The sequence below is a fragment of the Salvelinus fontinalis genome, chromosome 25 (genome assembly GCF_029448725.1).
Source record: "Salvelinus fontinalis isolate EN_2023a chromosome 25, ASM2944872v1, whole genome shotgun sequence".
NCBI classification, from domain to species: Eukaryota; Metazoa; Chordata; class Actinopteri; order Salmoniformes; family Salmonidae; genus Salvelinus; species Salvelinus fontinalis.
Genome location: NC_074689.1, coordinates 42,548,706 through 42,576,392, shown reverse-complemented (window position 1 = coordinate 42,576,392; position 27,687 = coordinate 42,548,706). Strand labels below are relative to the sequence as shown.

Below are 27,687 nucleotides of genomic sequence, written 5' to 3'. Positions count from 1 at the left end.
AGTAGTTAATGTTTCCGGCCCTATGGAGCAGTTCCACTATGTATTGTATATAGTAGTTAATGTTCCGGCCCTATGGAGCAGTTCCACTATGTATTATATATAGTAGTTAATGTTCCGGCCCTATGGAGCAGTTCCACTATGTATTATATATAGTAGTTAATGTTCCGGCCCTATGGAGCAGTTCCACTATGTATTATATATAGTAGTTAATGTTCTCGGCCCTATGGAGCAGTTCCACTATGTATTATATATAGTAGTTAATGTTCCGGCCCTATGGAGCAGTTCCACTATGTATTATATATAGTAGTTAATGTTCCGGCCCTATGGAGCAGTTCCACTATGTATTATATATAGTAGTTAATGTTCCGGCCCTATGGAGCAGTTCCACTATGTATTATATATAGTAGTTAATGTTCCGGCCCTATGGAGCAGTTCCACTATGTATTATATATAGTAGTTAATGTTCCGGCCCTATGGAGCAGTTCCACTATGTATTATATATAGTAGTTAATGTTCCGGCCCTATGGAGCAGTTCCACTATGTATTATATATAGTAGTTAATGTTCCGGCCCTATGGAGCAGTTCCACTATGTATTATATATAGTAGTTAATGTTCCGGCCCTCCGGCCCTATGGAGCAGTTCCACTATGTATTGTATATAGTAGTTAATGTTCCGGCCCTATGGAGCAGTTCCACTATGTATTATATATAGTAGTTAATGTTCCGGCCCTATGGAGCAGTTCCACTATGTATTATATATAGTAGTTAATGTTCCGGCCCTATGGAGCAGTTCCACTATGTATTATATATAGTAGTTAATGTTCCGGCCCTATGGAGCAGTTCCACTATGTATTATATATAGTAGTTAATGTTCCGGCCCTATGGAGCAGTTCCACTATGTATTATATATAGTAGTTAATGTTCCGGCCCTATGGAGCAGTTCCACTATGTATTATATATAGTAGTTAATGTTCCGGCCCTATGGAGCAGTTCCACTATGTATTATATATAGTAGTTAATGTTCCGGCCCTATGGAGCAGTTCCACTATGTATTATATATAGTAGTTAATGTTCCGGCCCTATGGAGCAGTTCCACTATGTATTATATATAGTAGTTAATGTTCCGGCCCTATGGAGCAGTTCCACTATGTATTATATATAGTAGTTAATGTTCCGGCCCTATGGAGCAGTTCCACTATGTATTATATATAGTAGTTAATGTTCCGGCCCTATGGAGCAGTTCCACTATGTATTATATATAGTAGTTAATGTTCCGGCCCTATGGAGCAGTTCCACTATGTATTGTATATAGTAGTTAATGTTCCGGCCCTATGGAGCAGTTCCACTATGTATTATATATAGTAGTTAATGTTCCGGCCCTATGGAGCAGTTCCACTATGTATTATATATAGTAGTTAATGTTCCGGCCCTATGGAGCAGTTCCACTATGTATTATATATAGTAGTTAATGTTCCGGCCCTATGGAGCAGTTCCACTATGTATTATATATAGTAGTTAATGTTCCGGCCCTATGGAGCAGTTCCACTATGTATTATATATAGTAGTTAATGTTCCGGCCCTATGGAGCAGTTCCACTATGTATTATATATAGTAGTTAATGTTCCGGCCCTATGGAGCAGTTCCACTATGTATTATATATAGTAGTTAATGTTCCGGCCCTATGGAGCAGTTCCACTATGTATTATATATAGTAGTTAATGTTCCGGCCCTATGGAGCAGTTCCACTATGTATTATATATAGTAGTTAATGTTCCGGCCCTATGGAGCAGTTCCACTATGTATTATATATAGTAGTTAATGTTCCGGCCCTATGGAGCAGTTCCACTATGTATTATATATAGTAGTTAATGTTCCGGCCCTATGGAGCAGTTCCACTATGTATTATATATAGTAGTTAATGTTCCGGCCCTATGGAGCAGTTCCACTATGTATTATATATAGTAGTTAATGTTCCGGCCCTATGGAGCAGTTCCACTATGTATTGTATATAGTAGTTAATGTTCTCGGCCCTATGGAGCAGTTCCACTATGTATTGTATATAGTAGTTAATGTTCCGGCCCTATGGAGCAGTTCCACTATGTATTATATATAGTAGTTAATGTTCCGGCCCTTCCGGCCCTATGGAGCAGTTCCACTATGTATTGTATATAGTAGTTAATGTTCCGGCCCTATGGAGCAGTTCCACTATGTATTATATATAGTAGTTAATGTTCCGGCCCTTCCGGCCCTATGGAGCAGTTCCACTATGTATTATATATAGTAGTTAATGTTCGGCCTCGGCCCTATGGAGCAGTTCCACTATGTATTATATATAGTAGTTAATGTTCCGGCCCTATGGAGCAGTTCCACTATGTATTATATATAGTAGTTAATGTTCCGGCCCTATGGAGCAGTTCCACTATGTATTATATATAGTAGTTAATGTTCCGGCCCTATGGAGCAGTTCCACTATGTATTATATATAGTAGTTAATGTTCCGGCCCTATGGAGCAGTTCCACTATGTATTATATATAGTAGTTAATGTTCCGGCCCTATGGAGCAGTTCCACTATGTATTATATATAGTAGTTAATGTTCCGGCCCTATGGAGCAGTTCCACTATGTATTATATATAGTAGTTAATGTTCCGGCCCTTCCGGCCCTATGGAGCAGTTCCACTATGTATTATATATAGTAGTTAATGTTCCGGCCCTATGGAGCAGTTCCACTATGTATTATATATAGTAGTTAATGTTTCGGCCCTATGGAGCAGTTCCACTATGTATTATATATAGTAGTTAATGTTCCGGCCCTATGGAGCAGTTCCACTATGTATTATATATAGTAGTTAATGTTCCGGCCCTATGGAGCAGTTCCACTATGTATTATATATAGTAGTTAATGTTCCGGCCCTATGGAGCAGTTCCACTATGTATTATATATAGTAGTTAATGTTCCGGCCCTATGGAGCAGTTCCACTATGTATTATATATAGTAGTTAATGTTCCGGCCCTATGGAGCAGTTCCACTATGTATTATATATAGTAGTTAATGTTCCGGCCCTTCCGGCCCTATGGAGCAGTTCCACTATGTATTATATATAGTAGTTAATGTTCCGGCCCTATGGAGCAGTTCCACTATGTATTATATATAGTAGTTAATGTTCCGGCCCTATGGAGCAGTTCCACTATGTATTATATATAGTAGTTAATGTTCCGGCCCTATGGAGCAGTTCCACTATGTATTGTATATAGTAGTTAATGTTCCGGCCCTATGGAGCAGTTCCACTATGTATTATATATAGTAGTTAATGTTCCGGCCCTATGGAGCAGTTCCACTATGTATTATATATAGTAGTTAATGTTCCGGCCCTATGGAGCAGTTCCACTATGTATTATATATAGTAGTTAATGTTCCGGCCCTATGGAGCAGTTCCACTATGTATTGTATATAGTAGTTAATGTTCCGGCCCTATGGAGCAGTTCCACTATGTATTATATATAGTAGTTAATGTTCCGGCCCTATGGAGCAGTTCCACTATGTATTGTATATAGTAGTTAATGTTCCGGCCCTATGGAGCAGTTCCACTATGTATTGTATATAGTAGTTAATGTTCCGGCCCTATGGAGCAGTTCCACTATGTATTATATATAGTAGTTAATGTTCCGGCCCTATGGAGCAGTTCCACTATGTATTATATATAGTAGTTAATGTTCCGGCCCTTCGGCCCTATGGAGCAGTTCCACTATGTATTATATATAGTAGTTAATGTTCCGGCCCTATGGAGCAGTTCCACTATGTATTATATATAGTAGTTAATGTTCCGGCCCTATGGAGCAGTTCCACTATGTATTATATATAGTAGTTAATGTTCCGGCCCTATGGAGCAGTTCCACTATGTATTATATATAGTAGTTAATGTTCCGGCCCTATGGAGCAGTTCCACTATGTATTATATATAGTAGTTAATGTTCCGGCCCTATGGAGCAGTTCCACTATGTATTATATATAGTAGTTAATGTTCCGGCCCTATGGAGCAGTTCCACTATGTATTGTATATAGTAGTTAATGTTCCGGCCCTATGGAGCAGTTCCACTATGTATTATATATAGTAGTTAATGTTCCGGCCCTATGGAGCAGTTCCACTATGTATTATATATAGTAGTTAATGTTTCCGGCCCTATGGAGCAGTTCCACTATGTATTGTATATAGTAGTTAATGTTCCGGCCCTATGGAGCAGTTCCACTATGTATTGTATATAGTAGTTAATGTTTCGGCCCTATGGAGCAGTTCCACTATGTATTATATATAGTAGTTAATGTTCTCGGCCCTATGGAGCAGTTCCACTATGTATTGTATATAGTAGTTAATGTTCCGGCCCTATGGAGCAGTTCCACTATGTATTATATATAGTAGTTAATGTTCCGGCCCTATGGAGCAGTTCCACTATGTATTATATATAGTAGTTAATGTTCCGGCCCTATGGAGCAGTTCCACTATGTATTATATATAGTAGTTAATGTTCCGGCCCTATGGAGCAGTTCCACTATGTATTATATATAGTAGTTAATGTTCCGGCCCTATGGAGCAGTTCCACTATGTATTATATATAGTAGTTAATGTTCCGGCCCTATGGAGCAGTTCCACTATGTATTATATATAGTAGTTAATGTTCCGGCCCTATGGAGCAGTTCCACTATGTATTATATATAGTAGTTAATGTTCCGGCCCTATGGAGCAGTTCCACTATGTATTGTATATAGTAGTTAATGTTCCGGCCCTATGGAGCAGTTCCACTATGTATTATATATAGTAGTTAATGTTCCGGCCCTATGGAGCAGTTCCACTATGTATTATATATAGTAGTTAATGTTCCGGCCTCGGCCCTATGGAGCAGTTCCACTATGTATTGTATATAGTAGTTAATGTTCCGGCCCTATGGAGCAGTTCCACTATGTATTGTATATAGTAGTTAATGTTTCGGCCCTATGGAGCAGTTCCACTATGTATTATATATAGTAGTTAATGTTTCGGCCCTATGGAGCAGTTCCACTATGTATTGTATATAGTAGTTAATGTTCCGGCCCTATGGAGCAGTTCCACTATGTATTATATATAGTAGTTAATGTTCCGGCCCTATGGAGCAGTTCCACTATGTATTATATATAGTAGTTAATGTTCCGGCCCTATGGAGCAGTTCCACTATGTATTATATATAGTAGTTAATGTTCCGGCCCTATGGAGCAGTTCCACTATGTATTATATATAGTAGTTAATGTTTCGGCCCTATGGAGCAGTTCCACTATGTATTATATATAGTAGTTAATTTTCCGGCCCTATGGAGCAGTTCCACTATGTATTATATATAGTAGTTAATGTTCCGGCCCTATGGAGCAGTTCCACTATGTATTGTATATAGTAGTTAATGTTCCGGCCCTATGGAGCAGTTCCACTATGTATTATATATAGTAGTTAATGTTCCGGCCCTATGGAGCAGTTCCACTATGTATTATATATAGTAGTTAATGTTCCGGCCCTTCCGGCCCTATGGAGCAGTTCCACTATGTATTGTATATAGTAGTTAATGTTCCGGCCCTATGGAGCAGTTCCACTATGTATTGTATATAGTAGTTAATGTTTCGGCCCTATGGAGCAGTTCCACTATGTATTATATATAGTAGTTAATGTTTCGGCCCTATGGAGCAGTTCCACTATGTATTGTATATAGTAGTTAATGTTCCGGCCCTATGGAGCAGTTCCACTATGTATTATATATAGTAGTTAATGTTCCGGCCCTATGGAGCAGTTCCACTATGTATTATATATAGTAGTTAATGTTCCGGCCCTATGGAGCAGTTCCACTATGTATTATATATAGTAGTTAATGTTCCGGCCCTATGGAGCAGTTCCACTATGTATTATATATAGTAGTTAATGTTCCGGCCCTATGGAGCAGTTCCACTATGTATTATATATAGTAGTTAATGTTTCGGCCCTATGGAGCAGTTCCACTATGTATTATATATAGTAGTTAATGTTCCGGCCCTTCCGGCCCTATGGAGCAGTTCCACTATGTATTGTATATAGTAGTTAATGTTCCGGCCCTATGGAGCAGTTCCACTATGTATTGTATATAGTAGTTAATGTTTCGGCCCTATGGAGCAGTTCCACTATGTATTATATATAGTAGTTAATGTTCCGGCCCTATGGAGCAGTTCCACTGTGTATTGTATATAGTAGTTAATGTTCCGGCCCTTCCGGCCCTATGGAGCAGTTCCACTATGTATTGTATATAGTAGTTAATGTTCCGGCCCTATGGAGCAGTTCCACTATGTATTATATATAGTAGTTAATGTTTCGGCCCTATGGAGCAGTTCCACTATGTATTATATATAGTAGTTAATGTTCCGGCCCTATGGAGCAGTTCCACTATGTATTGTATATAGTAGTTAATGTTCCGGCCCTTCCGGCCCTATGGAGCAGTTCCACTATGTATTGTATATAGTAGTTAATGTTCCGGCCCTATGGAGCAGTTCCACTATGTATTATATATAGTAGTTAATGTTCCGGCCCTATGGAGCAGTTCCACTATGTATTGTATATAGTAGTTAATGTTCCGGCCCTATGGAGCAGTTCCACTATGTATTGTATATAGTAGTTAATGTTCCGGCCCTATGGAGCAGTTCCACTATGTATTATATATAGTAGTTAATGTTCCGGCCCTATGGAGCAGTTCCACTATGTATTATATATAGTAGTTAATGTTCCGGCCCTATGGAGCAGTTCCACTATGTATTATATATAGTAGTTAATGTTCCGGCCCTATGGAGCAGTTCCACTATGTATTATATATAGTAGTTAATGTTCCGGCCCTATGGAGCAGTTCCACTATGTATTGTATATAGTAGTTAATGTTCCGGCCCTATGGAGCAGTTCCACTATGTATTGTATATAGTAGTTAATGTTCCGGCCCTATGGAGCAGTTCCACTATGTATTATATATAGTAGTTAATGTTTCGGCCCTATGGAGCAGTTCCACTATGTATTATATATAGTAGTTAATGTTTCGGCCCTATGGAGCAGTTCCACTATGTATTATATATAGTAGTTAATGTTCCGGCCCTATGGAGCAGTTCCACTATGTATTATATATAGTAGTTAATGTTCCGGCCCTATGGAGCAGTTCCACTATGTATTATATATAGTAGTTAATGTTCCGGCCCTATGGAGCAGTTCCACTATGTATTATATATAGTAGTTAATGTTCCGGCCCTATGGAGCAGTTCCACTATGTATTATATATAGTAGTTAATGTTCCGGCCCTATGGAGCAGTTCCACTATGTATTATATATAGTAGTTAATGTTCCGGCCCTATGGAGCAGTTCCACTATGTATTATATATAGTAGTTAATGTTCCGGCCCTATGGAGCAGTTCCACTATGTATTATATATAGTAGTTAATGTTCCGGCCCTATGGAGCAGTTCCACTATGTATTATATATAGTAGTTAATGTTTCGGCCCTATGGAGCAGTTCCACTATGTATTATATATAGTAGTTAATGTTTCGGCCCTATGGAGCAGTTCCACTATGTATTGTATATAGTAGTTAATGTTCCGGCCCTATGGAGCAGTTCCACTATGTATTGTATATAGTAGTTAATGTTTCGGCCCTATGGAGCAGTTCCACTATGTATTATATATAGTAGTTAATGTTCCGGCCCTTCCGGCCCTATGGAGCAGTTCCACTATGTATTGTATATAGTAGTTAATGTTTCGGCCCTATGGAGCAGTTCCACTATGTATTGTATATAGTAGTTAATGTTTCGGCCCTATGGAGCAGTTCCACTATGTATTATATATAGTAGTTAATGTTCCGGCCCTATGGAGCAGTTCCACTATGTATTATATATAGTAGTTAATGTTCCGGCCCTATGGAGCAGTTCCACTATGTATTATATATAGTAGTTAATGTTCCGGCCCTTCCGGCCCTATGGAGCAGTTCCACTATGTATTGTATATAGTAGTTAATGTTCCGGCCCTTCCGGCCCTATGGAGCAGTTCCACTATGTATTATATATAGTAGTTAATGTTCCGGCCCTATGGAGCAGTTCCACTATGTATTATATATAGTAGTTAATGTTCCGGCCCTATGGAGCAGTTCCACTATGTATTATATATAGTAGTTAATGTTCCGGCCCTTCCGGCCCTATGGAGCAGTTCCACTATGTATTATATATAGTAGTTAATGTTCCGGCCCTTCCGGCCCTATGGAGCAGTTCCACTATGTATTATATATAGTAGTTAATGTTCCGGCCCTATGGAGCAGTTCCACTATGTATTATATATAGTAGTTAATGTTTCGGCCCTATGGAGCAGTTCCACTATGTATTGTATATAGTAGTTAATGTTTCGGCCCTATGGAGCAGTTCCACTATGTATTATATATAGTAGTTAATGTTCCGGCCCTATGGAGCAGTTCCACTATGTATTATATATAGTAGTTAATGTTCCGGCCCTATGGAGCAGTTCCACTATGTATTATATATAGTAGTTAATGTTCCGGCCCTATGGAGCAGTTCCACTATGTATTATATATAGTAGTTAATGTTCCGGCCCTATGGAGCAGTTCCACTATGTATTATATATAGTAGTTAATGTTCCGGCCCTTCCGGCCCTATGGAGCAGTTCCACTATGTATTATATATAGTAGTTAATGTTTCGGCCCTATGGAGCAGTTCCACTATGTATTATATATAGTAGTTAATGTTCCGGCCCTTCCGGCCCTATGGAGCAGTTCCACTATGTATTATATATAGTAGTTAATGTTCCGGCCCTATGGAGCAGTTCCACTATGTATTATATATAGTAGTTAATGTTCCGGCCCTATGGAGCAGTTCCACTATGTATTATATATAGTAGTTAATGTTCCGGCCCTTCGGCCCTATGGAGCAGTTCCACTATGTATTATATATAGTAGTTAATGTTCCGGCCCTATGGAGCAGTTCCACTATGTATTATATATAGTAGTTAATGTTCCGGCCCTATGGAGCAGTTCCACTATGTATTATATATAGTAGTTAATGTTCCGGCCCTATGGAGCAGTTCCACTATGTATTATATATAGTAGTTAATGTTCCGGCCCTATGGAGCAGTTCCACTATGTATTATATATAGTAGTTAATGTTCCGGCCCTTCGGCCCTATGGAGCAGTTCCACTATGTATTATATATAGTAGTTAATGTTCCGGCCCTATGGAGCAGTTCCACTATGTATTATATATAGTAGTTAATGTTCCGGCCCTATGGAGCAGTTCCACTATGTATTATATATAGTAGTTAATGTTCCGGCCCTATGGAGCAGTTCCACTATGTATTATATATAGTAGTTAATGTTCCGGCCCTTCCGGCCCTATGGAGCAGTTCCACTATGTATTGTATATAGTAGTTAATGTTCCGGCCCTTCCGGCCCTATGGAGCAGTTCCACTATGTATTATATATAGTAGTTAATGTTCCGGCCCTATGGAGCAGTTCCACTATGTATTGTATATAGTAGTTAATGTTCCGGCCTCGGCCCTATGGAGCAGTTCCACTATGTATTATATATAGTAGTTAATGTTCCGGCCCTATGGAGCAGTTCCACTATGTATTATATATAGTAGTTAATGTTCCGGCCCTTCCGGCCCTATGGAGCAGTTCCACTATGTATTATATATAGTAGTTAATGTTCCGGCCCTTCCGGCCCTATGGAGCAGTTCCACTATGTATTATATATAGTAGTTAATGTTCCGGCCCTATGGAGCAGTTCCACTATGTATTATATATAGTAGTTAATGTTCCGGCCCTTTCGGCCCTATGGAGCAGTTCCACTATGTATTATATATAGTAGTTAATGTTCCGGCCCTATGGAGCAGTTCCACTATGTATTATATATAGTAGTTAATGTTCCGGCCCTATGGAGCAGTTCCACTATGTATTATATATAGTAGTTAATGTTCCGGCCCTTCGGCCCTATGGAGCAGTTCCACTATGTATTATATATAGTAGTTAATGTTCCGGCCCTATGGAGCAGTTCCACTATGTATTATATATAGTAGTTAATGTTCCGGCCCTATGGAGCAGTTCCACTATGTATTATATATAGTAGTTAATGTTCCGGCCCTTTCGGCCCTATGGAGCAGTTCCACTATGTATTGTATATAGTAGTTAATGTTCCGGCCCTATGGAGCAGTTCCACTATGTATTATATATAGTAGTTAATGTTCCGGCCCTATGGAGCAGTTCCACTATGTATTATATATAGTAGTTAATGTTCCGGCCCTATGGAGCAGTTCCACTATGTATTATATATAGTAGTTAATGTTCCGGCCCTATGGAGCAGTTCCACTATGTATTATATATAGTAGTTAATGTTCCGGCCCTATGGAGCAGTTCCACTATGTATTATATATAGTAGTTAATGTTCCGGCCCTATGGAGCAGTTCCACTATGTATTATATATAGTAGTTAATGTTCCGGCCCTATGGAGCAGTTCCACTATGTATTATATATAGTAGTTAATGTTCCGGCCCTATGGAGCAGTTCCACTATGTATTATATATAGTAGTTAATGTTCCGGCCCTATGGAGCAGTTCCACTATGTATTATATATAGTAGTTAATGTTCCGGCCCTATGGAGCAGTTCCACTATGTATTATATATAGTAGTTAATGTTCCGGCCCTATGGAGCAGTTCCACTATGTATTATATATAGTAGTTAATGTTCCGGCCCTTTCGGCCCTATGGAGCAGTTCCACTATGTATTATATATAGTAGTTAATGTTTCGGCCCTATGGAGCAGTTCCACTATGTATTATATATAGTAGTTAATGTTCCGGCCCTATGGAGCAGTTCCACTATGTATTATATATAGTAGTTAATGTTCCGGCCCTTCGGCCCTATGGAGCAGTTCCACTATGTATTATATATAGTAGTTAATGTTCCGGCCCTATGGAGCAGTTCCACTATGTATTGTATATAGTAGTTAATGTTTCGGCCCTATGGAGCAGTTCCACTATGTATTATATATAGTAGTTAATGTTCCGGCCTCGGCCCTATGGAGCAGTTCCACTATGTATTATATATAGTAGTTAATGTTCCGGCCCTATGGAGCAGTTCCACTATGTATTGTATATAGTAGTTAATGTTCCGGCCCTATGGAGCAGTTCCACTATGTATTATATATAGTAGTTAATGTTCTCGGCCCTATGGAGCAGTTCCACTATGTATTATATATAGTAGTTAATGTTCCGGCCCTATGGAGCAGTTCCACTATGTATTATATATAGTAGTTAATGTTCCGGCCCTATGGAGCAGTTCCACTATGTATTATATATAGTAGTTAATGTTCCGGCCCTATGGAGCAGTTCCACTATGTATTATATATAGTAGTTAATGTTCCGGCCCTATGGAGCAGTTCCACTATGTATTATATATAGTAGTTAATGTTCCGGCCCTTCCGGCCCTATGGAGCAGTTCCACTATGTATTATATATAGTAGTTAATGTTCCGGCCCTATGGAGCAGTTCCACTATGTATTATATATAGTAGTTAATGTTCCGGCCCTATGGAGCAGTTCCACTATGTATTATATATAGTAGTTAATGTTCCGGCCCTATGGAGCAGTTCCACTATGTATTATATATAGTAGTTAATGTTCCGGCCCTATGGAGCAGTTCCACTATGTATTATATATAGTAGTTAATGTTCCGGCCCTATGGAGCAGTTCCACTATGTATTATATATAGTAGTTAATGTTCCGGCCCTATGGAGCAGTTCCACTATGTATTATATATAGTAGTTAATGTTCCGGCCCTATGGAGCAGTTCCACTATGTATTATATATAGTAGTTAATGTTCCGGCCCTATGGAGCAGTTCCACTATGTATTATATATAGTAGTTAATGTTCCGGCCCTATGGAGCAGTTCCACTATGTATTATATATAGTAGTTAATGTTCCGGCCCTATGGAGCAGTTCCACTATGTATTATATATAGTAGTTAATGTTCCGGCCCTATGGAGCAGTTCCACTATGTATTATATATAGTAGTTAATGTTCCGGCCCTATGGAGCAGTTCCACTATGTATTATATATAGTAGTTAATGTTCCGGCCCTATGGAGCAGTTCCACTATGTATTATATATAGTAGTTAATGTTCCGGCCCTATGGAGCAGTTCCACTATGTATTATATATAGTAGTTAATGTTCCGGCCCTATGGAGCAGTTCCACTATGTATTATATATAGTAGTTAATGTTCCGGCCCTATGGAGCAGTTCCACTATGTATTATATATAGTAGTTAATGTTCCGGCCCTATGGAGCAGTTCCACTATGTATTATATATAGTAGTTAATGTTCCGGCCCTATGGAGCAGTTCCACTATGTATTATATATAGTAGTTAATGTTCCGGCCCTATGGAGCAGTTCCACTATGTATTATATATAGTAGTTAATGTTCCGGCCCTATGGAGCAGTTCCACTATGTATTATATATAGTAGTTAATGTTCCGGCCCTATGGAGCAGTTCCACTATGTATTATATATAGTAGTTAATGTTCCGGCCCTATGGAGCAGTTCCACTATGTATTATATATAGTAGTTAATGTTCCGGCCCTATGGAGCAGTTCCACTATGTATTATATATAGTAGTTAATGTTCCGGCCCTATGGAGCAGTTCCACTATGTATTATATATAGTAGTTAATGTTCCGGCCCTATGGAGCAGTTCCACTATGTATTATATATAGTAGTTAATGTTCCGGCCCTTCCGGCCCTATGGAGCAGTTCCACTATGTATTATATATAGTAGTTAATGTTCCGGCCCTATGGAGCAGTTCCACTATGTATTATATATAGTAGTTAATGTTCCGGCCCTATGGAGCAGTTCCACTATGTATTATATATAGTAGTTAATGTTCCGGCCCTATGGAGCAGTTCCACTATGTATTATATATAGTAGTTAATGTTCCGGCCCTATGGAGCAGTTCCACTATGTATTATATATAGTAGTTAATGTTCCGGCCCTATGGAGCAGTTCCACTATGTATTATATATAGTAGTTAATGTTCCGGCCCTATGGAGCAGTTCCACTATGTATTATATATAGTAGTTAATGTTCCGGCCCTATGGAGCAGTTCCACTATGTATTATATATAGTAGTTAATGTTCCGGCCCTATGGAGCAGTTCCACTATGTATTATATATAGTAGTTAATGTTCCGGCCCTATGGAGCAGTTCCACTATGTATTATATATAGTAGTTAATGTTCCGGCCCTATGGAGCAGTTCCACTATGTATTATATATAGTAGTTAATGTTCCGGCCCTATGGAGCAGTTCCACTATGTATTATATATAGTAGTTAATGTTCCGGCCCTATGGAGCAGTTCCACTATGTATTATATATAGTAGTTAATGTTCCGGCCCTATGGAGCAGTTCCACTATGTATTATATATAGTAGTTAATGTTCCGGCCCTATGGAGCAGTTCCACTATGTATTATATATAGTAGTTAATGTTCCGGCCCTATGGAGCAGTTCCACTATGTATTATATATAGTAGTTAATGTTCCGGCCCTATGGAGCAGTTCCACTATGTATTATATATAGTAGTTAATGTTCCGGCCCTATGGAGCAGTTCCACTATGTATTATATATAGTAGTTAATGTTCCGGCCCTATGGAGCAGTTCCACTATGTATTATATATAGTAGTTAATGTTCCGGCCCTATGGAGCAGTTCCACTATGTATTATATATAGTAGTTAATGTTCCGGCCCTATGGAGCAGTTCCACTATGTATTGTATATAGTAGTTAATGTTCCGGCCCTATGGAGCAGTTCCACTATGTATTATATATAGTAGTTAATGTTCCGGCCCTATGGAGCAGTTCCACTATGTATTATATATAGTAGTTAATGTTCCGGCCCTATGGAGCAGTTCCACTATGTATTATATATAGTAGTTAATGTTCCGGCCCTTCCGGCCCTATGGAGCAGTTCCACTATGTATTGTATATAGTAGTTAATGTTCCGGCCCTTTCGGCCCTATGGAGCAGTTCCACTATGTATTGTATATAGTAGTTAATGTTCCGGCCCTTTCGGCCCTATGGAGCAGTTCCACTATGTATTATATATAGTAGTTAATGTTCCGGCCCTATGGAGCAGTTCCACTATGTATTATATATAGTAGTTAATGTTCCGGCCCTATGGAGCAGTTCCACTATGTATTGTATATAGTAGTTAATGTTCCGGCCCTATGGAGCAGTTCCACTATGTATTGTATATAGTAGTTAATGTTCCGGCCCTATGGAGCAGTTCCACTATGTATTATATATAGTAGTTAATGTTCCGGCCCTATGGAGCAGTTCCACTATGTATTATATATAGTAGTTAATGTTCCGGCCCTATGGAGCAGTTCCACTATGTATTATATATAGTAGTTAATGTTCCGGCCCTTCCGGCCCTATGGAGCAGTTCCACTATGTATTATATATAGTAGTTAATGTTCCGGCCCTATGGAGCAGTTCCACTATGTATTGTATATAGTAGTTAATGTTCCGGCCCTATGGAGCAGTTCCACTATGTATTGTATATAGTAGTTAATGTTCCGGCCCTATGGAGCAGTTCCACTATGTATTATATATAGTAGTTAATGTTCCGGCCCTTCCGGCCCTATGGAGCAGTTCCACTATGTATTATATATAGTAGTTAATGTTCCGGCCCTATGGAGCAGTTCCACTATGTATTATATATAGTAGTTAATGTTCCGGCCCTATGGAGCAGTTCCACTATGTATTATATATAGTAGTTAATGTTCCGGCCCTTCCGGCCCTATGGAGCAGTTCCACTATGTATTATATATAGTAGTTAATGTTCCGGCCCTATGGAGCAGTTCCACTATGTATTATATATAGTAGTTAATGTTCCGGCCCTTTCGGCCCTATGGAGCAGTTCCACTATGTATTATATATAGTAGTTAATGTTCCGGCCCTATGGAGCAGTTCCACTATGTATTGTATATAGTAGTTAATGTTCCGGCCCTATGGAGCAGTTCCACTATGTATTGTATATAGTAGTTAATGTTCCGGCCCTATGGAGCAGTTCCACTATGTATTGTATATAGTAGTTAATGTTCCGGCCCTTCCGGCCCTATGGAGCAGTTCCACTATGTATTATATATAGTAGTTAATGTTCCGGCCCTATGGAGCAGTTCCACTATGTATTGTATATAGTAGTTAATGTTCCGGCCCTATGGAGCAGTTCCACTATGTATTATATATAGTAGTTAATGTTCCGGCCCTATGGAGCAGTTCCACTATGTATTGTATATAGTAGTTAATGTTCCGGCCCTTCCGGCCCTATGGAGCAGTTCCACTATGTATTGTATATAGTAGTTAATGTTCCGGCCCTATGGAGCAGTTCCACTATGTATTATATATAGTAGTTAATGTTCCGGCCCTATGGAGCAGTTCCACTATGTATTATATATAGTAGTTAATGTTCCGGCCCTATGGAGCAGTTCCACTATGTATTATATATAGTAGTTAATGTTCCGGCCCTATGGAGCAGTTCCACTATGTATTATATATAGTAGTTAATGTTCCGGCCCTATGGAGCAGTTCCACTATGTATTATATATAGTAGTTAATGTTCCGGCCCTATGGAGCAGTTCCACTATGTATTATATATAGTAGTTAATGTTCCGGCCCTATGGAGCAGTTCCACTATGTATTATATATAGTAGTTAATGTTCCGGCCCTTCCGGCCCTATGGAGCAGTTCCACTATGTATTGTATATAGTAGTTAATGTTCCGGCCCTATGGAGCAGTTCCACTATGTATTGTATATAGTAGTTAATGTTCCGGCCCTATGGAGCAGTTCCACTATGTATTGTATATAGTAGTTAATGTTTCGGCCCTATGGAGCAGTTCCACTATGTATTATATATAGTAGTTAATGTTCCGGCCCTTCCGGCCCTATGGAGCAGTTCCACTATGTATTGTATATAGTAGTTAATGTTCCGGCCCTATGGAGCAGTTCCACTATGTATTATATATAGTAGTTAATGTTCCGGCCCTATGGAGCAGTTCCACTATGTATTATATATAGTAGTTAATGTTCCGGCCCTATGGAGCAGTTCCACTATGTATTATATATAGTAGTTAATGTTCCGGCCCTATGGAGCAGTTCCACTATGTATTATATATAGTAGTTAATGTTCCGGCCCTATGGAGCAGTTCCACTATGTATTATATATAGTAGTTAATGTTCCGGCCCTATGGAGCAGTTCCACTATGTATTATATATAGTAGTTAATGTTCCGGCCCTATGGAGCAGTTCCACTATGTATTATATATAGTAGTTAATGTTCCGGCCCTATGGAGCAGTTCCACTATGTATTATATATAGTAGTTAATGTTCGCGGCCCTATGGAGCAGTTCCACTATGTATTATATATAGTAGTTAATGTTCCGGCCCTATGGAGCAGTTCCACTATGTATTATATATAGTAGTTAATGTTCCGGCCCTATGGAGCAGTTCCACTATGTATTATATATAGTAGTTAATGTTCCGGCCCTATGGAGCAGTTCCACTATGTATTATATATAGTAGTTAATGTTCCGGCCCTTCCGGCCCTATGGAGCAGTTCCACTATGTATTATATATAGTAGTTAATGTTCCGGCCCTATGGAGCAGTTCCACTATGTATTATATATAGTAGTTAATGTTCCGGCCCTATGGAGCAGTTCCACTATGTATTATATATAGTAGTTAATGTTCCGGCCCTATGGAGCAGTTCCACTATGTATTATATATAGTAGTTAATGTTCCGGCCCTATGGAGCAGTTCCACTATGTATTATATATAGTAGTTAATGTTCCGGCCCTATGGAGCAGTTCCACTATGTATTATATATAGTAGTTAATGTTCCGGCCCTATGGAGCAGTTCCACTATGTATTATATATAGTAGTTAATGTTCCGGCCCTATGGAGCAGTTCCACTATGTATTATATATAGTAGTTAATGTTCCGGCCCTATGGAGCAGTTCCACTATGTATTATATATAGTAGTTAATGTTCCGGCCCTATGGAGCAGTTCCACTATGTATTATATATAGTAGTTAATGTTCCGGCCCTATGGAGCAGTTCCACTATGTATTATATATAGTAGTTAATGTTCCGGCCCTATGGAGCAGTTCCACTATGTATTATATATAGTAGTTAATGTTCCGGCCCTATGGAGCAGTTCCACTATGTATTATATATAGTAGTTAATGTTCCGGCCCTATGGAGCAGTTCCACTATGTATTATATATAGTAGTTAATGTTCCGGCCCTATGGAGCAGTTCCACTATGTATTGTATATAGTAGTTAATGTTCCGGCCCTTCCGGCCCTATGGAGCAGTTCCACTATGTATTATATATAGTAGTTAATGTTCCGGCCCTATGGAGCAGTTCCACTATGTATTGTATATAGTAGTTAATGTTCCGGCCCTATGGAGCAGTTCCACTATGTATTATATATAGTAGTTAATGTTCCGGCCCTATGGAGCAGTTCCACTATGTATTGTATATAGTAGTTAATGTTCCGGCCCTTCCGGCCCTATGGAGCAGTTCCACTATGTATTGTATATAGTAGTTAATGTTCCGGCCCTATGGAGCAGTTCCACTATGTATTATATATAGTAGTTAATGTTCCGGCCCTATGGAGCAGTTCCACTATGTATTATATATAGTAGTTAATGTTCCGGCCCTATGGAGCAGTTCCACTATGTATTATATATAGTAGTTAATGTTCCGGCCCTATGGAGCAGTTCCACTATGTATTATATATAGTAGTTAATGTTCCGGCCCTATGGAGCAGTTCCACTATGTATTATATATAGTAGTTAATGTTCCGGCCCTATGGAGCAGTTCCACTATGTATTATATATAGTAGTTAATGTTCCGGCCTCGGCCCTATGGAGCAGTTCCACTATGTATTATATATAGTAGTTAATGTTCCGGCCCTATGGAGCAGTTCCACTATGTATTATATATAGTAGTTAATGTTCCGGCCCTTCCGGCCCTATGGAGCAGTTCCACTATGTATTGTATATAGTAGTTAATGTTCCGGCCCTATGGAGCAGTTCCACTATGTATTGTATATAGTAGTTAATGTTCCGGCCCTATGGAGCAGTTCCACTATGTATTGTATATAGTAGTTAATGTTTCGGCCCTATGGAGCAGTTCCACTATGTATTATATATAGTAGTTAATGTTCCGGCCCTTCCGGCCCTATGGAGCAGTTCCACTATGTATTATATATAGTAGTTAATGTTCCGGCCCTATGGAGCAGTTCCACTATGTATTATATATAGTAGTTAATGTTCCGGCCCTATGGAGCAGTTCCACTATGTATTATATATAGTAGTTAATGTTCCGGCCCTATGGAGCAGTTCCACTATGTATTATATATAGTAGTTAATGTTCCGGCCCTATGGAGCAGTTCCACTATGTATTATATATAGTAGTTAATGTTCCGGCCCTATGGAGCAGTTCCACTATGTATTATATATAGTAGTTAATGTTCCGGCCCTATGGAGCAGTTCCACTATGTATTATATATAGTAGTTAATGTTCCGGCCCTATGGAGCAGTTCCACTATGTATTATATATAGTAGTTAATGTTCCGGCCCTATGGAGCAGTTCCACTATGTATTATATATAGTAGTTAATGTTCCGGCCCTATGGAGCAGTTCCACTATGTATTATATATAGTAGTTAATGTTCCGGCCCTATGGAGCAGTTCCACTATGTATTATATATAGTAGTTAATGTTCCGGCCCTATGGAGCAGTTCCACTATGTATTATATATAGTAGTTAATGTTCCGGCCCTATGGAGCAGTTCCACTATGTATTATATATAGTAGTTAATGTTCCGGCCCTTCCGGCCCTATGGAGCAGTTCCACTATGTATTATATATAGTAGTTAATGTTCCGGCCCTATGGAGCAGTTCCACTATGTATTATATATAGTAGTTAATGTTCCGGCCCTATGGAGCAGTTCCACTATGTATTATATATAGTAGTTAATGTTCCGGCCCTATGGAGCAGTTCCACTATGTATTATATATAGTAGTTAATGTTCCGGCCCTATGGAGCAGTTCCACTATGTATTATATATAGTAGTTAATGTTCCGGCCCTATGGAGCAGTTCCACTATGTATTATATATAGTAGTTAATGTTCCGGCCCTATGGAGCAGTTCCACTATGTATTATATATAGTAGTTAATGTTCCGGCCCTATGGAGCAGTTCCACTATGTATTGTATATAGTAGTTAATGTTCCGGCCCTATGGAGCAGTTCCACTATGTATTATATATAGTAGTTAATGTTCCGGCCCTATGGAGCAGTTCCACTATGTATTATATATAGTAGTTAATGTTCCGGCCCTTCCGGCCCTATGGAGCAGTTCCACTATGTATTGTATATAGTAGTTAATGTTCCGGCCCTATGGAGCAGTTCCACTATGTATTGTATATAGTAGTTAATGTTCCGGCCCTATGGAGCAGTTCCACTATGTATTATATATAGTAGTTAATGTTCCGGCCCTATGGAGCAGTTCCACTATGTATTGTATATAGTAGTTAATGTTCCGGCCCTATGGAGCAGTTCCACTATGTATTATATATAGTAGTTAATGTTCCGGCCCTATGGAGCAGTTCCACTATGTATTATATATAGTAGTTAATGTTCCGGCCCTATGGAGCAGTTCCACTATGTATTATATATAGTAGTTAATGTTCCGGCCCTATGGAGCAGTTCCACTATGTATTATATATAGTAGTTAATGTTCCGGCCCTATGGAGCAGTTCCACTATGTATTATATATAGTAGTTAATGTTCCGGCCCTATGGAGCAGTTCCACTATGTATTATATATAGTAGTTAATGTTCCGGCCCTTCCGGCCCTATGGAGCAGTTCCACTATGTATTGTATATAGTAGTTAATGTTCCGGCCCTATGGAGCAGTTCCACTATGTATTATATATAGTAGTTAATGTTCCGGCCCTATGGAGCAGTTCCACTATGTATTATATATAGTAGTTAATGTTCCGGCCCTTCCGGCCCTATGGAGCAGTTCCACTATGTATTGTATATAGTAGTTAATGTTCCGGCCCTTCCGGCCCTATGGAGCAGTTCCACTATGTATTGTATATAGTAGTTAATGTTCCGGCCCTATGGAGCAGTTCCACTATGTATTATATATAGTAGTTAATGTTTCGGCCCTATGGAGCAGTTCCACTATGTATTATATATAGTAGTTAATGTTCCGGCCCTATGGAGCAGTTCCACTATGTATTGTATATAGTAGTTAATGTTCCGGCCTTCGGCCCTATGGAGCAGTTCCACTATGTATTGTATATAGTAGTTAATGTTCCGGCCCTATGGAGCAGTTCCACTATGTATTATATATAGTAGTTAATGTTCCGGCCCTATGGAGCAGTTCCACTATGTATTATATATAGTAGTTAATGTTCCGGCCCTTCCGGCCCTATGGAGCAGTTCCACTATGTATTGTATATAGTAGTTAATGTTCCGGCCCTATGGAGCAGTTCCACTATGTATTGTATATAGTAGTTAATGTTTCGGCCCTATGGAGCAGTTCCACTATGTATTATATATAGTAGTTAATGTTCCGGCCCTATGGAGCAGTTCCACTATGTATTGTATATAGTAGTTAATGTTCCGGCCCTATGGAGCAGTTCCACTATGTATTATATATAGTAGTTAATGTTCCGGCCCTATGGAGCAGTTCCACTATGTATTATATATAGTAGTTAATGTTCCGGCCCTATGGAGCAGTTCCACTATGTATTATATATAGTAGTTAATGTTCCGGCCCTATGGAGCAGTTCCACTATGTATTATATATAGTAGTTAATGTTCCGGCCCTATGGAGCAGTTCCACTATGTATTATATATAGTAGTTAATGTTTCGGCCCTATGGAGCAGTTCCACTATGTATTATATATAGTAGTTAATGTTCCGGCCCTTCCGGCCCTATGGAGCAGTTCCACTATGTATTGTATATAGTAGTTAATGTTCCGGCCCTATGGAGCAGTTCCACTATGTATTGTATATAGTAGTTAATGTTTCGGCCCTATGGAGCAGTTCCACTATGTATTATATATAGTAGTTAATGTTCCGGCCCTATGGAGCAGTTCCACTATGTATTGTATATAGTAGTTAATGTTCCGGCCCTTCCGGCCCTATGGAGCAGTTCCACTATGTATTGTATATAGTAGTTAATGTTCCGGCCCTATGGAGCAGTTCCACTATGTATTATATATAGTAGTTAATGTTTCGGCCCTATGGAGCAGTTCCACTATGTATTATATATAGTAGTTAATGTTCCGGCCCTATGGAGCAGTTCCACTATGTATTGTATATAGTAGTTAATGTTCCGGCCCTTCCGGCCCTATGGAGCAGTTCCACTATGTATTATATATAGTAGTTAATGTTCCGGCCCTATGGAGCAGTTCCACTATGTATTATATATAGTAGTTAATGTTCCGGCCCTATGGAGCAGTTCCACTATGTATTGTATATAGTAGTTAATGTTCCGGCCCTATGGAGCAGTTCCACTATGTATTATATATAGTAGTTAATGTTCCGGCCCTATGGAGCAGTTCCACTATGTATTATATATAGTAGTTAATGTTCCGGCCCTATGGAGCAGTTCCACTATGTATTGTATATAGTAGTTAATGTTCCGGCCCTATGGAGCAGTTCCACTATGTATTATATATAGTAGTTAATGTTCCGGCCCTATGGAGCAGTTCCACTATGTATTGTATATAGTAGTTAATGTTCCGGCCCTATGGAGCAGTTCCACTATGTATTGTATATAGTAGTTAATGTTTCGGCCCTATGGAGCAGTTCCACTATGTATTATATATAGTAGTTAATGTTCCGGCCCTATGGAGCAGTTCCACTATGTATTATATATAGTAGTTAATGTTCCGGCCCTATGGAGCAGTTCCACTATGTATTATATATAGTAGTTAATGTTCCGGCCCTATGGAGCAGTTCCACTATGTATTATATATAGTAGTTAATGTTCCGGCCCTATGGAGCAGTTCCACTATGTATTATATATAGTAGTTAATGTTCCGGCCCTATGGAGCAGTTCCACTATGTATTATATATAGTAGTTAATGTTCCGGCCCTATGGAGCAGTTCCACTATGTATTATATATAGTAGTTAATGTTCCGGCCCTATGGAGCAGTTCCACTATGTATTATATATAGTAGTTAATGTTCCGGCCCTATGGAGCAGTTCCACTATGTATTATATATAGTAGTTAATGTTCCGGCCCTATGGAGCAGTTCCACTATGTATTATATATAGTAGTTAATGTTCCGGCCCTATGGAGCAGTTCCACTATGTATTATATATAGTAGTTAATGTTTCGGCCCTATGGAGCAGTTCCACTATGTATTATATATAGTAGTTAATGTTCCGGCCCTATGGAGCAGTTCCACTATGTATTATATATAGTAGTTAATGTTCCGGCCCTATGGAGCAGTTCCACTATGTATTATATATAGTAGTTAATGTTCCGGCCCTTCGGCCCTATGGAGCAGTTCCACTATGTATTATATATAGTAGTTAATGTTCCGGCCCTATGGAGCAGTTCCACTATGTATTATATATAGTAGTTAATGTTCCGGCCCTATGGAGCAGTTCCACTATGTATTATATATAGTAGTTAATGTTCCGGCCCTATGGAGCAGTTCCACTATGTATTATATATAGTAGTTAATGTTCCGGCCCTATGGAGCAGTTCCACTATGTATTATATATAGTAGTTAATGTTCCGGCCCTATGGAGCAGTTCCACTATGTATTATATATAGTAGTTAATGTTCCGGCCCTATGGAGCAGTTCCACTATGTATTATATATAGTAGTTAATGTTCCGGCCCTATGGAGCAGTTCCACTATGTATTATATATAGTAGTTAATGTTCCGGCCCTATGGAGCAGTTCCACTATGTATTATATATAGTAGTTAATGTTCCGGCCCTATGGAGCAGTTCCACTATGTATTATATATAGTAGTTAATGTTCCGGCCCTTCCGGCCCTATGGAGCAGTTCCACTATGTATTGTATATAGTAGTTAATGTTCCGGCCCTATGGAGCAGTTCCACTATGTATTATATATAGTAGTTAATGTTTCGGCCCTATGGAGCAGTTCCACTATGTATTATATATAGTAGTTAATGTTCCGGCCCTATGGAGCAGTTCCACTATGTATTATATATAGTAGTTAATGTTCCGGCCCTATGGAGCAGTTCCACTATGTATTATATATAGTAGTTAATGTTCCGGCCCTATGGAGCAGTTCCACTATGTATTATATATAGTAGTTAATGTTCCGGCCCTATGGAGCAGTTCCACTATGTATTGTATATAGTAGTTAATGTTCCGGCCCTATGGAGCAGTTCCACTATGTATTATATATAGTAGTTAATGTTCCGGCCCTATGGAGCAGTTCCACTATGTATTATATATAGTAGTTAATGTTCCGGCCCTATGGAGCAGTTCCACTATGTATTGTATATAGTAGTTAATGTTCCGGCCCTATGGAGCAGTTCCACTATGTATTATATATAGTAGTTAATGTTCCGGCCCTATGGAGCAGTTCCACTATGTATTATATATAGTAGTTAATGTTCCGGCCCTATGGAGCAGTTCCACTATGTATTATATATAGTAGTTAATGTTCCGGCCCTATGGAGCAGTTCCACTATGTATTATATATAGTAGTTAATGTTCCGGCCCTATGGAGCAGTTCCACTATGTATTATATATAGTAGTTAATGTTCCGGCCCTATGGAGCAGTTCCACTATGTATTATATATAGTAGTTAATGTTCCGGCCCTTCCGGCCCTATGGAGCAGTTCCACTATGTATTGTATATAGTAGTTAATGTTCCGGCCCTATGGAGCAGTTCCACTATGTATTGTATATAGTAGTTAATGTTTCGGCCCTATGGAGCAGTTCCACTATGTATTATATATAGTAGTTAATGTTCCGGCCCTTCCGGCCCTATGGAGCAGTTCCACTGTGTATTGTATATAGTAGTTAATGTTCCGGCCCTTCCGGCCCTATGGAGCAGTTCCACTATGTATTGTATATAGTAGTTAATGTTCCGGCCCTATGGAGCAGTTCCACTATGTATTATATATAGTAGTTAATGTTTCGGCCCTATGGAGCAGTTCCACTATGTATTATATATAGTAGTTAATGTTCCGGCCCTATGGAGCAGTTCCACTATGTATTATATATAGTAGTTAATGTTCCGGCCCTATGGAGCAGTTCCACTATGTATTATATATAGTAGTTAATGTTCCGGCCCTATGGAGCAGTTCCACTATGTATTATATATAGTAGTTAATGTTCCGGCCCTATGGAGCAGTTCCACTATGTATTATATATAGTAGTTAATGTTCCGGCCCTATGGAGCAGTTCCACTATGTATTATATATAGTAGTTAATGTTCCGGCCCTATGGAGCAGTTCCACTATGTATTATATATAGTAGTTAATGTTCCGGCCCTATGGAGCAGTTCCACTATGTATTATATATAGTAGTTAATGTTCCGGCCCTATGGAGCAGTTCCACTATGTATTATATATAGTAGTTAATGTTCCGGCCCTATGGAGCAGTTCCACTATGTATTATATATAGTAGTTAATGTTCCGGCCCTATGGAGCAGTTCCACTATGTATTGTATATAGTAGTTAATGTTTCGGCCCTATGGAGCAGTTCCACTATGTATTATATATAGTAGTTAATGTTCCGGCCCTATGGAGCAGTTCCACTATGTATTATATATAGTAGTTAATGTTCCGGCCCTATGGAGCAGTTCCACTATGTATTATATATAGTAGTTAATGTTCCGGCCCTATGGAGCAGTTCCACTATGTATTATATATAGTAGTTAATGTTCCGGCCCTATGGAGCAGTTCCACTATGTATTATATATAGTAGTTAATGTTCTCGGCCCTATGGAGCAGTTCCACTATGTATTATATATAGTAGTTAATGTTCCGGCCCTATGGAGCAGTTCCACTATGTATTATATATAGTAGTTAATGTTCCGGCCCTATGGAGCAGTTCCACTATGTATTATATATAGTAGTTAATGTTCCGGCCCTATGGAGCAGTTCCACTATGTATTATATATAGTAGTTAATGTTCCGGCCCTATGGAGCAGTTCCACTATGTATTATATATAGTAGTTAATGTTCCGGCCCTATGGAGCAGTTCCACTATGTATTATATATAGTAGTTAATGTTCCGGCCCTATGGAGCAGTTCCACTATGTATTATATATAGTAGTTAATGTTCCGGCCCTATGGAGCAGTTCCACTATGTATTATATATAGTAGTTAATGTTCCGGCCCTATGGAGCAGTTCCACTATGTATTATATATAGTAGTTAATGTTCCGGCCCTTCCGGCCCTATGGAGCAGTTCCACTATGTATTATATATAGTAGTTAATGTTCCGGCCCTATGGAGCAGTTCCACTATGTATTGTATATAGTAGTTAATGTTCCGGCCCTATGGAGCAGTTCCACTATGTATTATATATAGTAGTTAATGTTCCGGCCCTATGGAGCAGTTCCACTATGTATTATATATAGTAGTTAATGTTCCGGCCCTATGGAGCAGTTCCACTATGTATTATATATAGTAGTTAATGTTTCCGGCCCTATGGAGCAGTTCCACTATGTATTATATATAGTAGTTAATGTTCCGGCCCTTCCGGCCCTATGGAGCAGTTCCACTATGTATTGTATATAGTAGTTAATGTTCCGGCCCTATGGAGCAGTTCCACTATGTATTGTATACAGTGAAACAGTGGTGTACTTCTCTCCTCGGCTCCATCTCTCTGCGCTGGGTGGCTGGTAGGTCTTGGTTCTCTGCATTTCCTCCTTCCAGTGGGGAGGAGTTTCGCTGCTTCCTTGTCCCTCCTCCTCCGAAGCCGAGCGCGATTTAGAGCACGTCGGGGTGTGGTACCTCTGCAGAGAGAACAGAACAGGAAACTAACCAGACTGCCCGTTCTGCACATGTCACTTCCTCCCCTGATAGTCCAGTTTATACACAGAGTTCCCGATGTCCATTAAGTCAACATTGAATGGTTGCTTTAGTGGGGATGTAAAATAATCTAACAGTGCAAAACGAGAGCTAGGCAGTTAAACCAGACCTATAGGCAAAGACCATTTCTCAGGACATTCAGCAAACATCTTGTCCCTGTACCGTTCATCTTATGTCTTTGTGCAGAGTCCTGATTCAGTCACATTGGGGCTTTAGAGAGACTTCAGACTGGAGAATGTACCATTGGTATAGTATGGTAGTAGTTATAATAGGACAATGTACCATTGGTATAGTATAGTAGTAGTTATAATATTATGTCCCATTAGTATAGTATGGTAGTAGTTATAATAGGACAATGTACCATTGGTATAGTATAGTAGTAGTTATAATAGGACAATGTACCATTGGTATAGTATAGTAGTAGTTATAATAGGATAATGTACCATTGGTATAGTATGGTAGTAGTTATAATAGGATAATGTACCATTGGTATAGTATGGTAGTAGTTATAATAGGACAATGTACCATTGGTATAGTATAGTAGTAGTTATAATAGGACAATGTACCATTGGTATAGTATAGTAGTAGTTATAATAGGACAATGTACCATTGGTATAGTATAGTAGTAGTTATAATATTATGTCCCATTAGTATAGTATGGTAGTAGTTATAATAGGATAATGTACCATTGGTATAGTATAGTAGTAGTTATAATAGGATAATGTACCATTGGTATAGTATGGTAGTAGTTATAATAGGATAATGTACCATTGGTATAGTATAGTAGTAGTTATAATAGGATAATGTACCATTGGTATAGTATAGTAGTAGTTATAATAGGATAATGTACCATTGGTATAGTATAGTAGTAGTTATAATAGGATAATGTACCATTGGTATAGTATAGTAGTAGTTATAATAGGATAATGTACCATTGGTATAGTATAGTAGTAGTTATAATAGGATAATGTACCATTGGTATAGTATAGTAGTAGTTATAATAGGACAATGTACCATTGGTATAGTATAGTAGTAGTTATAATAGGATAATGTACCATTGGTATAGTATAGTAGTAGTTATAATAGGATAATGTACCATTGGTATAGTATAGTAGTAGTTATAATAGGACAATGTACCATTGGTATAGTATAGTAGTAGTTATAATAGGATAATGTACCATTGGTATAGTATAGTAGTAGTTATAATAGGATAATGTACCATTGGTATAGTATAGTAGTAGTTATAATAGGATAATGTACCATTAGTATAGTATGGTAGTAGTTATAATAGGATAATGTACCATTAGTATAGTATGGTAGTAGTTATAATAGGATAATGTACCATCGTCCCTCTGCCTTTGATCTTGCGTCCAGACTTGGTGACTGACTGCTTCAGGTCATTGGGAAGGGAGGAGGCCTCTGCCGCAGTTCTGGAAATAACATGAACACAATTATAGACAAACAAACTGGAAGACATTTGGTTTTCAGTTTAGGT

General features: G+C 38.9%; 1 protein-coding gene across 1 annotated transcript in view; it reads right to left on the bottom strand.

The window, feature by feature from the left end:
- nktr (natural killer cell triggering receptor) overlaps positions 1-27,687 on the bottom strand; it is a gene marked incomplete in the record, with an annotated part of 137,988 nt that overhangs the window by 48,314 nt on the left and 61,987 nt on the right. Inside the window, 2 exon segments of the mRNA XM_055882226.1 lie at positions 25,965-26,116; positions 27,535-27,622. Of these exon segments, the coding sequence (XP_055738201.1) occupies positions 25,965-26,116; positions 27,535-27,622 (240 nt within the window).